Genomic DNA, 12444 nt, shown 5'->3' with positions numbered 1-12444 from the left:
ATCACAGTAAAGCCTAATAACTCCAAAGTGATGATACCTGGCAGCCATTCATCATTGTACCCATGAAGTAATTCAATAATACCAACTAATTCTGCGTTTACACGGAGCGATAATTCGCTCGATCGTACGATTAACGATGTCGGAGTAACGATTTTCTTTCATAATGATCAGCATTTAGACGGTACGATATATCGTACGGAAAAGCCTATCTCGCACATAGGAAAAATCGGTGAACGACTGTTTACACTGAACGATCTGCGAATTTTTTGCAAACAACGATTTTAGAACATGTTGTAAGATCAAAATGAACGATTTCTCGTTCATCGTTTCGATTACACGTACGATTATCGTTCGAATTCGATCATAGTCGCGCAAATTTGCATGATAATCGTTAAGTGTAGACGCACCATAAGCGGTGCTTATACCATTGTGCTCACCACACAGAATTACCAAAAACATGTTTCTTCTAGTGTCCATAAATTTATTCCAGTCCAGTAGTAATGCCAGGATGGTAGTTAGTATTAGAACAGGGCCCATATAAATGCACCAGCTAGGGATAAATCAGCATAAATTTGCAGGATAAAAAAAAAATAGTATTTTTCTATGACTGTTTTTACCTTAAGGTGACATAATTAGGGACAATATTAATATAATACATAAAGATTGTGATAAAGAAGATACAAGGCAATCATCTTTAAATGTCAATTAAGAAAGCACGGCCATGCAGAGGAAACAAGGCTGGACCACAAGTTGATATTATTGGCTGCTCCATTTCTTAAAAACCTCAAATACTGTGTACGACACCGCTAAGATGGGCATATAAATTAGACCTCCACACTAGTAAAAGGCCACAGCTGTTAAAAGGTTCATAAACCTTACAAAGCTTATAATTAATAGCAACAGGGAACAATCCCATTAAATAAACATGTACAGTGATTTCCAGTCTATTACTTAATAAGCCCGAGGACATCCCTGCTAAAATGTGACAGCAAATTTTTACTGTGCAGATTTTTTTTTAATTTTCAGCATTGGCATCAGAATTCCAACAATGGAATCAAATTTATTTTTCTCAAATGTACATATGGGATAAAATATGCTTCATCCAAAAACGTATGACACACCCTTTGAGGAGAGCATAATAAACACGGTACAATATAGTAGTAGACATGTAAATCATCCACACTGCATCAATTATATTTATTCTCTTAGAGTGCGTTCACACCTACGGGATCCGCAGCAGATTTCATTTAAATAACTGAACACAGCATCAAATCTGCACCAACAAATCTGCTGCGGATCTGCTGCGGATCCTGTAGGTGTGAACGCACCCTTAGGGTCCCTTCACATGTAACAAGTTTGCAGAGAACCCGCTGCATTAGGCTGGGTTCACACTACGTATATTTCAGTCAGTATTGTGGTCCTCATATTGCAACAAAAACCAGGAGTGGATTAAAAACACAGAAAGGATCTGTTCACACAATGTTGAAATTGAGTGGATGGCCGCCATTTAATGGCAAATATTTGTTATTATTTTAGAACAACGGCTGTTGTATTGAAATGGTGGTTATTTACTGTTATATGGCGGCCATCCACTCAATTTCAACATTGTGTGGACAGAGCCTTTCTGTGTTTTTAATCCACTCCTGGTTTTGGTTGCAATATGAGGACCACAATACTGACTGAAATATACGTAGTGTGAACCCAGCCTTACTCTGTATCATTATGGTCAATGGCCCTGCATTCTCACAGCATATTTTTTTTCACGCTGCAAGAATGTAGTGACTGCCATATTTATAGTGCTTGAAAAAGCACTAAATTGTAAGCTGTATTCTTTTTCCACCACTTCTTCCAGCTATTCTTCTGCGATTAATACAGTCCGAACCGCTTTGTACACAGACACCGTTCAAACTGCGTTACGAAGCCCTTGGTGGTGACAGGTGTTCTATCTATTTTTTGGTTTGATTTGTTGTTTTTAAGAAATATACATTTAAAGACCCCTAATTTCCAACAGGAAATAATGGCCATACTGTAAACACTAACAGCCAAATCACATCACATATGCAAATTAGTGGAAATATAGCAGCCAATAGAAATTCTAAGATCTTATAAGTCAAAGCCTCACAACATTCACACAGTCACATGTCCACTATTGGAAGATGTAGAAGAAGGAAGGTCCTTAATGATTTTGTCATGATTGTCATGGTAAACGAGCAATGATCTTTACTCTTACAAGGCTGTGAACCAGTGAAGTAGCAGGGGTCAGTCAGTAAGGTAGCAGAGCTGAGCCAGTGATCTAGCAGAGCCGATAACTGCATGACACAGCAGAGCTAAGCCAGTGATGTAGCAGAGCCGATACCTGCATGACAGCAGAGCTGCTCCTGTCACTTACACTTAAACAATCGCGGCATTTAAGGGGTTAATGACAGGCTGCAGCCTGCCATTAACCGTGAGGGTCCGGCTGCTGAATGCAGCCAGGCCCTACTTGCTATGAAGCACACTCCATTCCGTAGCACACGTCATAACCTGGGACATACCTGTATGCCCAGGGTCTTCCGGTTACAGACGGCCAGGGCTTAAAGGTAAGTCCTAGGTCGTCTAGGGGTTAAAGGGACAGTACTAAAGTCACTTTTAAAGGGACAGTTGCTCTTCAAAGGGTGGGACCTAAGTCGCTTTTAAAGGGACAGTACATAAGCTGGTCTCAAAGGGACAGTATATAGTTAACTCTTAAAGGGCTAGCAGTCCTCCCTTTAAAGTTGCTCTTAAAGGGAAGGTATCAAGGGTTAAAGTTTCCCTTAAACTTTCCCTGCTCACTGACAGCCTGCTCAGCCAATCAATTCCCCATTGCTATAATTCTTAAAGGGGTTGTCTGGGAAGCAGAGGCATCTAAAGCGTTCTGCAACCTGGCGCTCACTTCTGGCCACTCTATATCTTGGAACTAAGCCTTTCGAGATATGGAGGGGTGTATGCATCCACATCCACTAGCTGCTAAATGTCTTTACGATGATCAGGATATGCAGCAGCCCCTTCAAACATCAGAAGACAAATATTTTACATGGCTTGAACTTACCTGGGCTTTTGCCATGCTGGGGGATTCCCCCTGGTCTTTTGAGCCTTATATACATACCAGTCGTGTGCTGGAAAGGACTATGGAGATAAACAAGGCATGCCTAGAATCCTGATTAGCCCCAACTAGCTAAAGGCCTATTTACACCCCTGTTTCCCTGCTGACAAGTCTGCTTTAAAGAAGTGTGAAGAAGGGACTATGCCTATAACACAGCACTTGACACGCTAGAGCACTGCTTCTCAAACTTTTTCTACTAGAGCCTCACCCAATAGACCAAGGCAATGCCTGGGCCTCATCAGACTGACCAAAAGGGTGCCTGGGCCTCACTATCTGTGGTAAAAGTTCATTAAAAAGCTGAAAATAATGCTAGGGCTACCTTTCATCCATCTCCCAAGCTCCATATACTAATGAAGCAAATATGAAATAAATTATAATGTTGCTAAAATGGAGATTTTTGCATAGGACTGTGCAGATCATAGTTACTTTTGTGAAAACTGGGCCTCACCAACAACTAGGGGGTGCCTCATTGGTGAGGCCCGCCTCACAGTTTGAGAAGCAATGCGCTAGAGGACAGAGCCAGGAACGCTCCCACTGCCAAAGGGATGTTGAAAAAGGCTCTGGATTGGGCCGAAACGTCCATTTGTTGCATACTCAAATAAACCTTGTCTATGTATTGCACCTGCTAGGTGCCTAATGTTGTGAATACCTGACTATGCCCTATTGCACGCTGTTAAATAAACGCATGAACACTTTTGCATAATACTAAAGAGTGCTCCGGATTTTCTTTACAATATGACTTTGGGTTGTTACCCTTTCATGTGAAGCACCTACAAACCAGATACCTGTTGTGCACCCCTATCTCTTCTCAACGTATTAAAAATTTCAACACGGTGTTGGAAGGGCCACACAAACAATTGCTGGGCTGTTCATGTGGCCTCTTGCTACCATCATTTTATTTTTTTGACTCGTCAAAACAACCCAATCAGTCGTCATATGAGCATCTGCTCGTTCACCATTCTACTACACAGGGTGAAGATGGCCTGTTCGGCTGATAATTACTTGTGTACAGCACAGAAAGCTTGTAAAAGCTTGTAAAGAAAAAAAATATATATATATACACACACATACATACATACATACATATATACAGTTGTGCCTTGGATTACGAGCATAATTCGTTCTGGGACCGTGCTTATAATCCAAATCCACTCTTAAACCAAAGCAAATTTTCCTATAAGAAATCACTGATATGCAGACAACTGGTTCCACACCCCAAAAATAATGATTTTTTATTCTGAATAACATAAAGAACAGAGGAAACAAACAATGAGAAATAGCTGAATATGTGATAGTATCAGTTACTGTACAGTATAGTAATCAGCATGTGGTGTATAGTGTATAGTAAGTGCATAAACCTGAAAAACAGCAGCAGTTTGTAGATACAGGATGGTACTGCAGATCCCCATAATGCAGTAGTGTAGTACAACAGGCTAGAATAGAGAAGCAGGGCTGCTGTTAGAGGTATGTGTTGTCACATGACAGCGATGGGGAAGGGGTGTGTGTTCAGCATAGACCAATCAGGAAGTGAGAATCACAGCTGTGCAGGAGGACAGTGACAGAAACTTTAAATACAGCAGTTTGAATGGCTCAGTTTAAGTGCCGGCACATTATAGCACCAGTGGGTATAGCCGAGTGTGAGTACAGGCACATTATAGCAGCAGTGTGTATAGCTGAGTGCGGGTACATAATAGCAGGAATGGAGAGGATGGCAAACACAAGGGCTGACTGCAGGGAGCATGAAGGAATGAGCAGGGCAGATGACAGCACTTTCTGTCCAGGGAGAGAGGGGTTACAGCTATGAAGAGATTACCTCCACAGTCTTGTCCCCGATACAAGCCCCAGCCTGAGGGGGATCTGCTATAATTTGGAAGGTAAGGGAGGGTGCTGTAGACCACCCTGTGCTGCCCATGCCCACTCCCACTTCTACCGAGTACACTGAGCTTTTAAACCAAAGCAATTCTCTTAAACCAAGTTACAATTTTTAAAATCTGTGAGCTCTTCTTGCATAACACTCTTAATCCAAATTACTCTTAAACCAAGGTACCACTATATATATATTATTTTTTTTATATTTATATGTGTATGCACACACATTGGCTAGTCAAAAAACGGGTATCACCCCTAAAATAGTTTGCTCCCTTTTGACACAAAAGTATTTATCACCACATGAATTACCCTGTGTAATAGGGTACATGCTACTGATGAGTAAAGGCAGCAAGGGCCTGCACAATGCTTCTCATGTGGTGCTCGAGCTATGTATAGACACAGAATGAGCCTGTAAAGTCCTAACTTACCATGTTGAACAATTCAGGAATAACAGGAGGTAGGATATTTATCCATAGTATCTCTTTGCAAAGCTGAAACTTTCTTGCGTACCACTAGATGATCGATTCTATCTTTCACTACATGTAATCATTTGAAGAGGGACTTTCCATTCGGGCCAGTTTCACATGTACCGTTTCACAGTGGATTTCACGCTGAAAGTTCCCCAGTGAAATCCGCTGTGATACTGTGTACTGTTATAGCCTATAGCTCTACATTCTCACAGTGGGTTTTCATTCCGCTGCAAGAATGTAGCCATCGCCAACTTAACTCAGCAGCTGCTGAGTCAACAAGCGAATACATTACCTGACCACGATCCAGCTTGCTTCTGTTGAGGCGGACTGAAATATATAATGAATTCTGGTGGGGACCCAGGATTTCCACCGTGTCACCTGATGGCTATACTTTAAGGTGGTGGTGCAATAGTGATGCCAGTGTAGGGAAGACAGGTAACCAGCCAAACATGGTAATGTTTTAGAGCTTCAGTTTAGGAGCTAAAGTTTTATTTTTTGTTTTTGTAGCACAACAGACAAGAAAGGACAAAAAATGACAGCAGCTAGATACAGTGATAGCTCACATGACAGCATACTGTGACAGATCTGACTGGATAGCGCTAGCAGAGAGAACATCAGGTGGCTGAATACAACAACATAGTAAGTCAACAGAAATTATCAAACTGAAGTAATACATAGTGAAAAAAAACTGGATGAAAAAAGTGATTTTTCTTTTAAAGGAACACTCCTGGTTATATCATATACATTGACTACGGTACCACTAGTCTAACTATGCACAGCTGCGTCCATGCGTTTTATTACTGTAACAAGTATCACCTGACCACAGTATCACACAGACACTACTTTTTGTGTTTGGCATGAAATTCTGCACAAGCATTTGGTGACTTTTGCACTTCCTAAGCGCTCAGGTTATTTTATGAAGACTCCTTTACATGAAGTAAAACGTGACTTTTGCTGTGGTAGCCAATTTATCAAATGCAACAAATTGAGAATGTCAATTTTTTTTGCATGTTGTTACTCAAGCCCGGACTACATTATAAAACTTACATCTAATGCACCTTTTTAATAAATTTAAAATAGGTACACAACAGATGGCCAGCAAACTAGTGTGAAAAATCACTTAAAATACACAATGATTCTCCCCACAGTGCTTAAAAGGAATATTCCCATCTAGAGCAGTTACGTCCTATCCATAGAGAGAGATCGCAGGGGGATCTGACTGCTGGGGCCCCCTACGTAATCTCAAGAACAGTGACCTCAAAATCCCTGCTGAATAGAGTTGTTGGTCACACATGCATGGTGACACTCCATTTATTCTCTTCAGAGCCCCTGGAGGTAGCCAAATGCACAATGGTGCATGTCAGTTAGGCTACTTGCCGGGCACATTCACACGTACAGGATCAAAAGCACATTTAATGGTGCTGATCTGTTGCAGATTTGATATAAATAACGAAATAAACACAGCTTAAAATCTGCCCCATGAAATCTGCTGCGGATCTGCTGCAGGTCCTGTACATGTTAATGCACCCGTAAACGGTGTTTGCAGCACAGTTTTGACATCCAGGAGCCTATAAACGCTGAAGATTCCCTATAAAGCCACAACTGACAAATCTGCCACTTCTTCATTTTACAGCACAGCTTGGCAGGTTTTGTCATTCAGTTCCCAGGAAAGCTGGATAACAAGCTTCTGTTGCTGTACAAGGGAGTGCTGAATACTAAATCTACTTAATAAAATTCCTCTCCTTATTCCCAGCAACAAAGCTAGGCTGATTTTCCTTTCAATGTACTCAGAAGACTGGGAGAAAAACTAGGCTAGGCTGTAACAGGGATGGCCTAATGCTATATCTAATGCTGGTACACACCGCAGACACCAGCCATCCTCCAAAAGAAGATGTAGGAAGCTGGGAGGAGGGCTCTCTCACCATGCCTGCGAGTTTCAGCAAAACTATTTGTTTCAGGAGTTTCCTGAATCTAGCCAGCTTATTGAAATTGGTCATTCTTACATGCAGAGTCATAGGCGGTGCAGAGGGTGTGGTTTCACACGGGCCCATACGGGCCTCTTTTTCCCGTATGAGGAGATCAGTGCTATAAATAAAGCTTTATAGTTAGAGGTCCTGGAACAGATTTTGCACTAGGGGTCGCCATCTTCGAGTTATACCTCTGCTTACATGAGTATGTAATTTACTATGTTTTTTTAAGAGTTTGATCCAAATATTTTTGGATGTTTCTTAATACCATCTTACCTGCATGGATTTTAAAATTCTCCACTGGCACAGAGCTGGCTATATTTCCAATATGGGAAAGCATGTCTTCAGGAATCCCTGTGGGGGGACATGTCATGCTTTTAGGTTCTCCCTCTAACGTAAAGAAACCTGCCAGGAAAAAAAGACAACAAACATCCAGCACTGTGGTTACAGTCTGTATTGTGAGTCTATCGTAACACAAGAGAACTTTTCTTACCAGGCCATGGAGAATCCAACCAATGCTTTATGTTAAGTATTTTCTTGTCTTTGGACTGTGTATATGACTCTTCACATATCTTGTCATACTTGGCAATCTCTTCCTGAGATATAAACACAATTTAAATAAGTAATGAATAACACTTTGTATACAACCAGTATACAGTGCCTTGAGAAAGTATTTGCCCCCCTTGAACTTTTTTTAACCTTTTGCCACATTTCAGGCTTCAAAATATAAAGATATTTTTTTTTTTGTGAAGAATTAACAAATGGGACACAATTGTGAGGTGGAACAAAATGTATTGGATCTTTTAAACTTTAACAAATAAAAACTGAAAACTTGAGCGTGCAAAATTATTCGTCCCCCTTGCCTTAATACTCTGTAGTGCCACCTTTTGCTGCGAATACAGCTGCAAGTCACTTTGGGTATGTCTCTATCAGTTTTGCACATCGAGACGCTGAAATTCTCGCTCATTCTTCCTTGCAAAACAGCTGGAGCTCAGTAAGGTTGGATGGAGAGTGTTTGTGAGCAGCAGTTATCAGTTCTTTCCACAGATTCTCAAAAAAGTTGGATTTTGGTTTTGTCTAAGCATAGCACTTTCTTCCACATGTTTGTTGAGTCTTCCGGGTGGCTTGTGGCAAACTTTAATTCAGACTTTTTGCCCCTTTGCCCCTCTTCCATAAAGGCCAGATTTTTGCAGTGTACAACTGATTGTTGTCCTATGGACAGACTCTCACGCCTCAGCTGTAGATCTCTGCAGTTCATCCAGAATGGTCATGGGTCTCTTGGCTGCATCTCTGATTAGTTTTCAACTTGTTTAAGATAAGAGTTTAGAGGGACGTCTTGGTCTTGGTAGATTTTCAGTGGTCTGATACTACTTCCATTTCAGTATGATATCTTGCACAGTGTTCCTTCAGATGTTTAAAGGGGTTATCCAGCGCTACAAAAACATGGCCACTTTCTTCCAGAGACAGCCCCTCTCTTGTCTCCAGCTTGGGCGGGGTTTTGCTGCTCAGTTTTATTGAAGTAAATGGAGCTTAATTGCAAACTGCACCTGAAATGGAGACAAGAGTCGTGTTGTCTCTGAAAGAAAGTGGCCATGTTTTTGCAGCACTGGATAACCCCTTTAAAGCTTGGGAAATCTTTTTGTATATAAATCCGGCTTTATACCTCTCCACAACAGTATCTCGGACCTGCCTGATGTGTTCCTTGGTCATCATTAAGCTCAGAACCCTGAGACTATAACAGAGCAGGTGCATTTATACTGAGACTTGATTACACACAGGTGGATTCTATATGTCATCAGTCATTTAGGACGACATTGGATCAATCAAAGATCCTCACTGAACTTCTGGAGGGAGTCTGCTGCACTAAAAGTAAAGGGGCCGAATAATATTGCACGCCCCACTTTTCGGTTTTTATTTGTTAAAGTTTAAAATATCCAATAAATTTCATTCCACTTCACAATTGTTGATTCTTCACATAAAGATTAAAATTTTATTTATGTTTTATTTTATCTTTATGTTTGAAGCCTGAAATGAGTCAAAAGGTTGAAAAGTTCAAGGGGGCTAAATACTTTCCCAAGACACAGTACATCAGATAAACAATATGGATTCCTAAATTAAAAAAAAAAATATATAGAGAGAGAAAAAAAATGAGATGAAAAATTTACTTAGACCAGGCTGCAACAGTACTGTCAACAAGAACTAGACTAGAGTGTTTGTTTTTTGTTTTTTTTTCTTTCACTGATTTAAGACAAATACTAAAATATTTTTAACATTTTTTAATTATTGTGTATCTTATTTTAAGGGCAGCCATCTTGCTTAAGCATTTTTAAATAACATTCAGAGATATGCTTGACAACATAGGCAACAACAGACTGAAGCTGTCCCATTAACACACATGAGAAATGTTTCTGGGCATGCTCTGTGACCTTTGCGGAGGTCATTTCACAAAGAGGGGGAAGGTAAGCTGTAAACAAATACTGACCTATGTATATACTGGTGTAAGGTTTTACTATACTCCTGTCTATGAAAAGGAGGAGACTGCTGGAAAGTGATCAGTATACAACAGGAAGTCTAAGCCTAGGCTGGCATTTTATAGAAAACTGAACTCAGGCCTGATATCAGAAGCTGGGTGTAGAGTGAACTCATCAAAGATCTATAGAATGGTTTGCCTGCCTAGATAACCTGCCTGCGGTAGAAGTAGAGACCCACGTTTGCGAACAAAGATTTTCTTTTTTTTTTGTTCCTCTATAACAAAAATATTTGAAATGATTCACTTATTCAGTGCTGCTCGTCACATCTGCTACCATACACTGTTAGGCTATGTCCATACATAGTAAGAGACAGGCCATTCCGTGACCCGGCCGGGTCATAGAACGTCTGGTCTCTGAAAAGATCATCCCGGCTGGTACTGAGGTACCGGCCGCATGATTTTTCGGGCCGCAGTGTTCTGATGTTGGCTTCCGTGCGTGGGCCTGCATCAGAACTCCCCAATGCACACTATGGAGCGTGCTGCCGGAGCTGCTCGCTCCACAGTGTGCACTAATAGGATTTTCTGCAGCCGCTATTCAATGACATGTCAGTTGTTTGGGGCGCCGCTAGGAATCAAGGCCGGAGAGTATACTATGTGTCTTTTTTAGGCTAATGTTAACACAGCTTGAGATTGAATGTACCCAGAAAAAAATAGACTGCAGTATTGTATTGAACAACTAGTACACCCCTTACACCAATCCTCCACTATGGGCTCTGGGGAAAGATATTTTAAGCATGGCATGTATGATATCACCAGACCTAATAACCTTTTAAACCTCTTAATGGTTGATTACAGCTTTAAGTACCATAACTGAAAGCCACACTGACAAGATTTATAGAAAATCCTATTTATACATCTTCTCCCTATGATTTCACTGCCAGCTGACATAACTGCAAATGTTACCATCAACCATTACTCACAACTTGTCTGACAAAGAAATCTTTATAGCTATATGTAGCACGAATGACCAATAACTTAATCATCATGTGATCCAAAATAAAGAATGAAAAATAAGCATGAATTTGCTCCTTTATTAATTGTTTCTAAAGAGACATAGTTACAGACTGACTGAGGATCTAGGTAACATATTTATCAAGGGCAAATGCTAGTTTTCTATACATGTATTCGATTGGCTAGTAAAACCAATAAGAAACCTAATGGGGATAAATCATTAAAGTACTTGAGTATCTTCTATAAAACTAACTTTCAAGGTTTTCTGTGGCAGATCAATTTTGAGGTGGACAGAGTAAAAGATTTTAGAATTTTTTAATGCAGACAAAAGAATGTGAAAAGAATAATAGGTAATTTTCTGGTGACATGCTAGTGGGTATTTGATGTAGACTAGCTTAGTGTGCTTTACCTCAAACTCCTGTAGAGATACAATGCCCTCAGAAATCAGCTTGTCAGCATATTTCTTCAAAACTGGAACCTGCTTGTGGATCTGCTTGTACATCAGTGGCTGAGTGAACATGGGCTCATCCATTTCATTGTGTCCACTACGACGATAGCAAACCTACAAATGAAAGTACATAATAAAAGAAATCAAATATTATATTAAGGTAAGAAGAATAAACCATATCACCTGTTAATCCAGTGTTGGGGTCAAATCAGACAAATTCCTAGGAAATAAAGGCCAACATAGAAAAGAAAAAAAACTTATCTGTAACTGTGACCGAGCTGAAGGGTTAAAGAAGCAGTTCACTTTTTATTTTTTTCGCCCCCCCCCCCGGGTAGCCGCTGTCAAGTATACTTACAGAAGATGATGGGTGTCCCGTTCCCGTCGGTCAGTTCCGTCCCGCGGTGCCGTTCACATCGGGCGCGCGCTCACTTCCGCCGGCGCTGTGACTAGAGAATGCATGGAAGTGAGTGACTTCCGGCGTATAATCACTGGGCAGAGAAGAGGACTCGCAGCAGCCGGCGGAAGTGAGCGCGCGCCCGATGTGAACGGCACCGCGGGACGGAACTGACCGACGGGAACGGGACATCGATCATCTTCTGTAAGTATATATGACAGCGGCTACCCGGGGGGGGCGAAAAAAATAAGTGAACTGCTTCTTTAACTAAAAGACTTACCAAATCCACCACTACATCTTTATTAAATGTGTTCCTCCACTCGGCTGCTACACTGCACACATACATTACAGCTTCAGGATCATCTGCATTCACATGGAATATGGGAGCATTAACAACACGAGCCACATCAGTAGGGTATGGAGAAGAACGAGCCATGCGAGGGTCTGTGGTGAATCCAATCTATACAAAGATATTATAGAATTTATTATAGTCACATAGATAATACAAGGTCCAAAAAAAAAATAAAAAAAAATTTCATATTCAAAAATATCTACATTACCTGGTTATTCACTACAACATGAATGGTCCCATTGGTGGTATAAGAGGGAAGGTCACTGAGATGGAAGGTCTCATACACAACCCCCTGTCCTGCAAACGCTGCATCCCCATGGACTAAAATGGACATTACCTACA

The 12444-nt window shown here is 40.9% G+C and overlaps 1 protein-coding gene across 7 annotated transcripts in view; it reads right to left on the bottom strand.

Moving 5' to 3' along the window:
- The window catches only part of OGDHL (oxoglutarate dehydrogenase L), a 102549-nt gene that overhangs the window by 21385 nt on the left and 68720 nt on the right, over nt 1–12444 (bottom strand). For all 7 annotated transcript variants that reach the window (XM_069980683.1, XM_069980686.1, XM_069980687.1 and 4 more), the window contains 5 exons: nt 12311–12439; nt 12031–12210; nt 11318–11470; nt 7921–8023; nt 7704–7832 (listed from right to left, as the gene is read on the bottom strand). In XM_069980683.1, the coding sequence (XP_069836784.1) occupies nt 7704–7832; nt 7921–8023; nt 11318–11470; nt 12031–12210; nt 12311–12439 (694 nt within the window). The remainder of the gene's footprint in view (nt 1–7703; nt 7833–7920; nt 8024–11317; nt 11471–12030; nt 12211–12310; nt 12440–12444) is intronic.

Source organism: Dendropsophus ebraccatus, chromosome 8 (assembly GCF_027789765.1).
Source record: "Dendropsophus ebraccatus isolate aDenEbr1 chromosome 8, aDenEbr1.pat, whole genome shotgun sequence".
Taxonomy (NCBI): Eukaryota; Metazoa; Chordata; class Amphibia; order Anura; family Hylidae; genus Dendropsophus; species Dendropsophus ebraccatus.
This window is presented reverse-complemented; position numbering and strand designations above follow the sequence as displayed.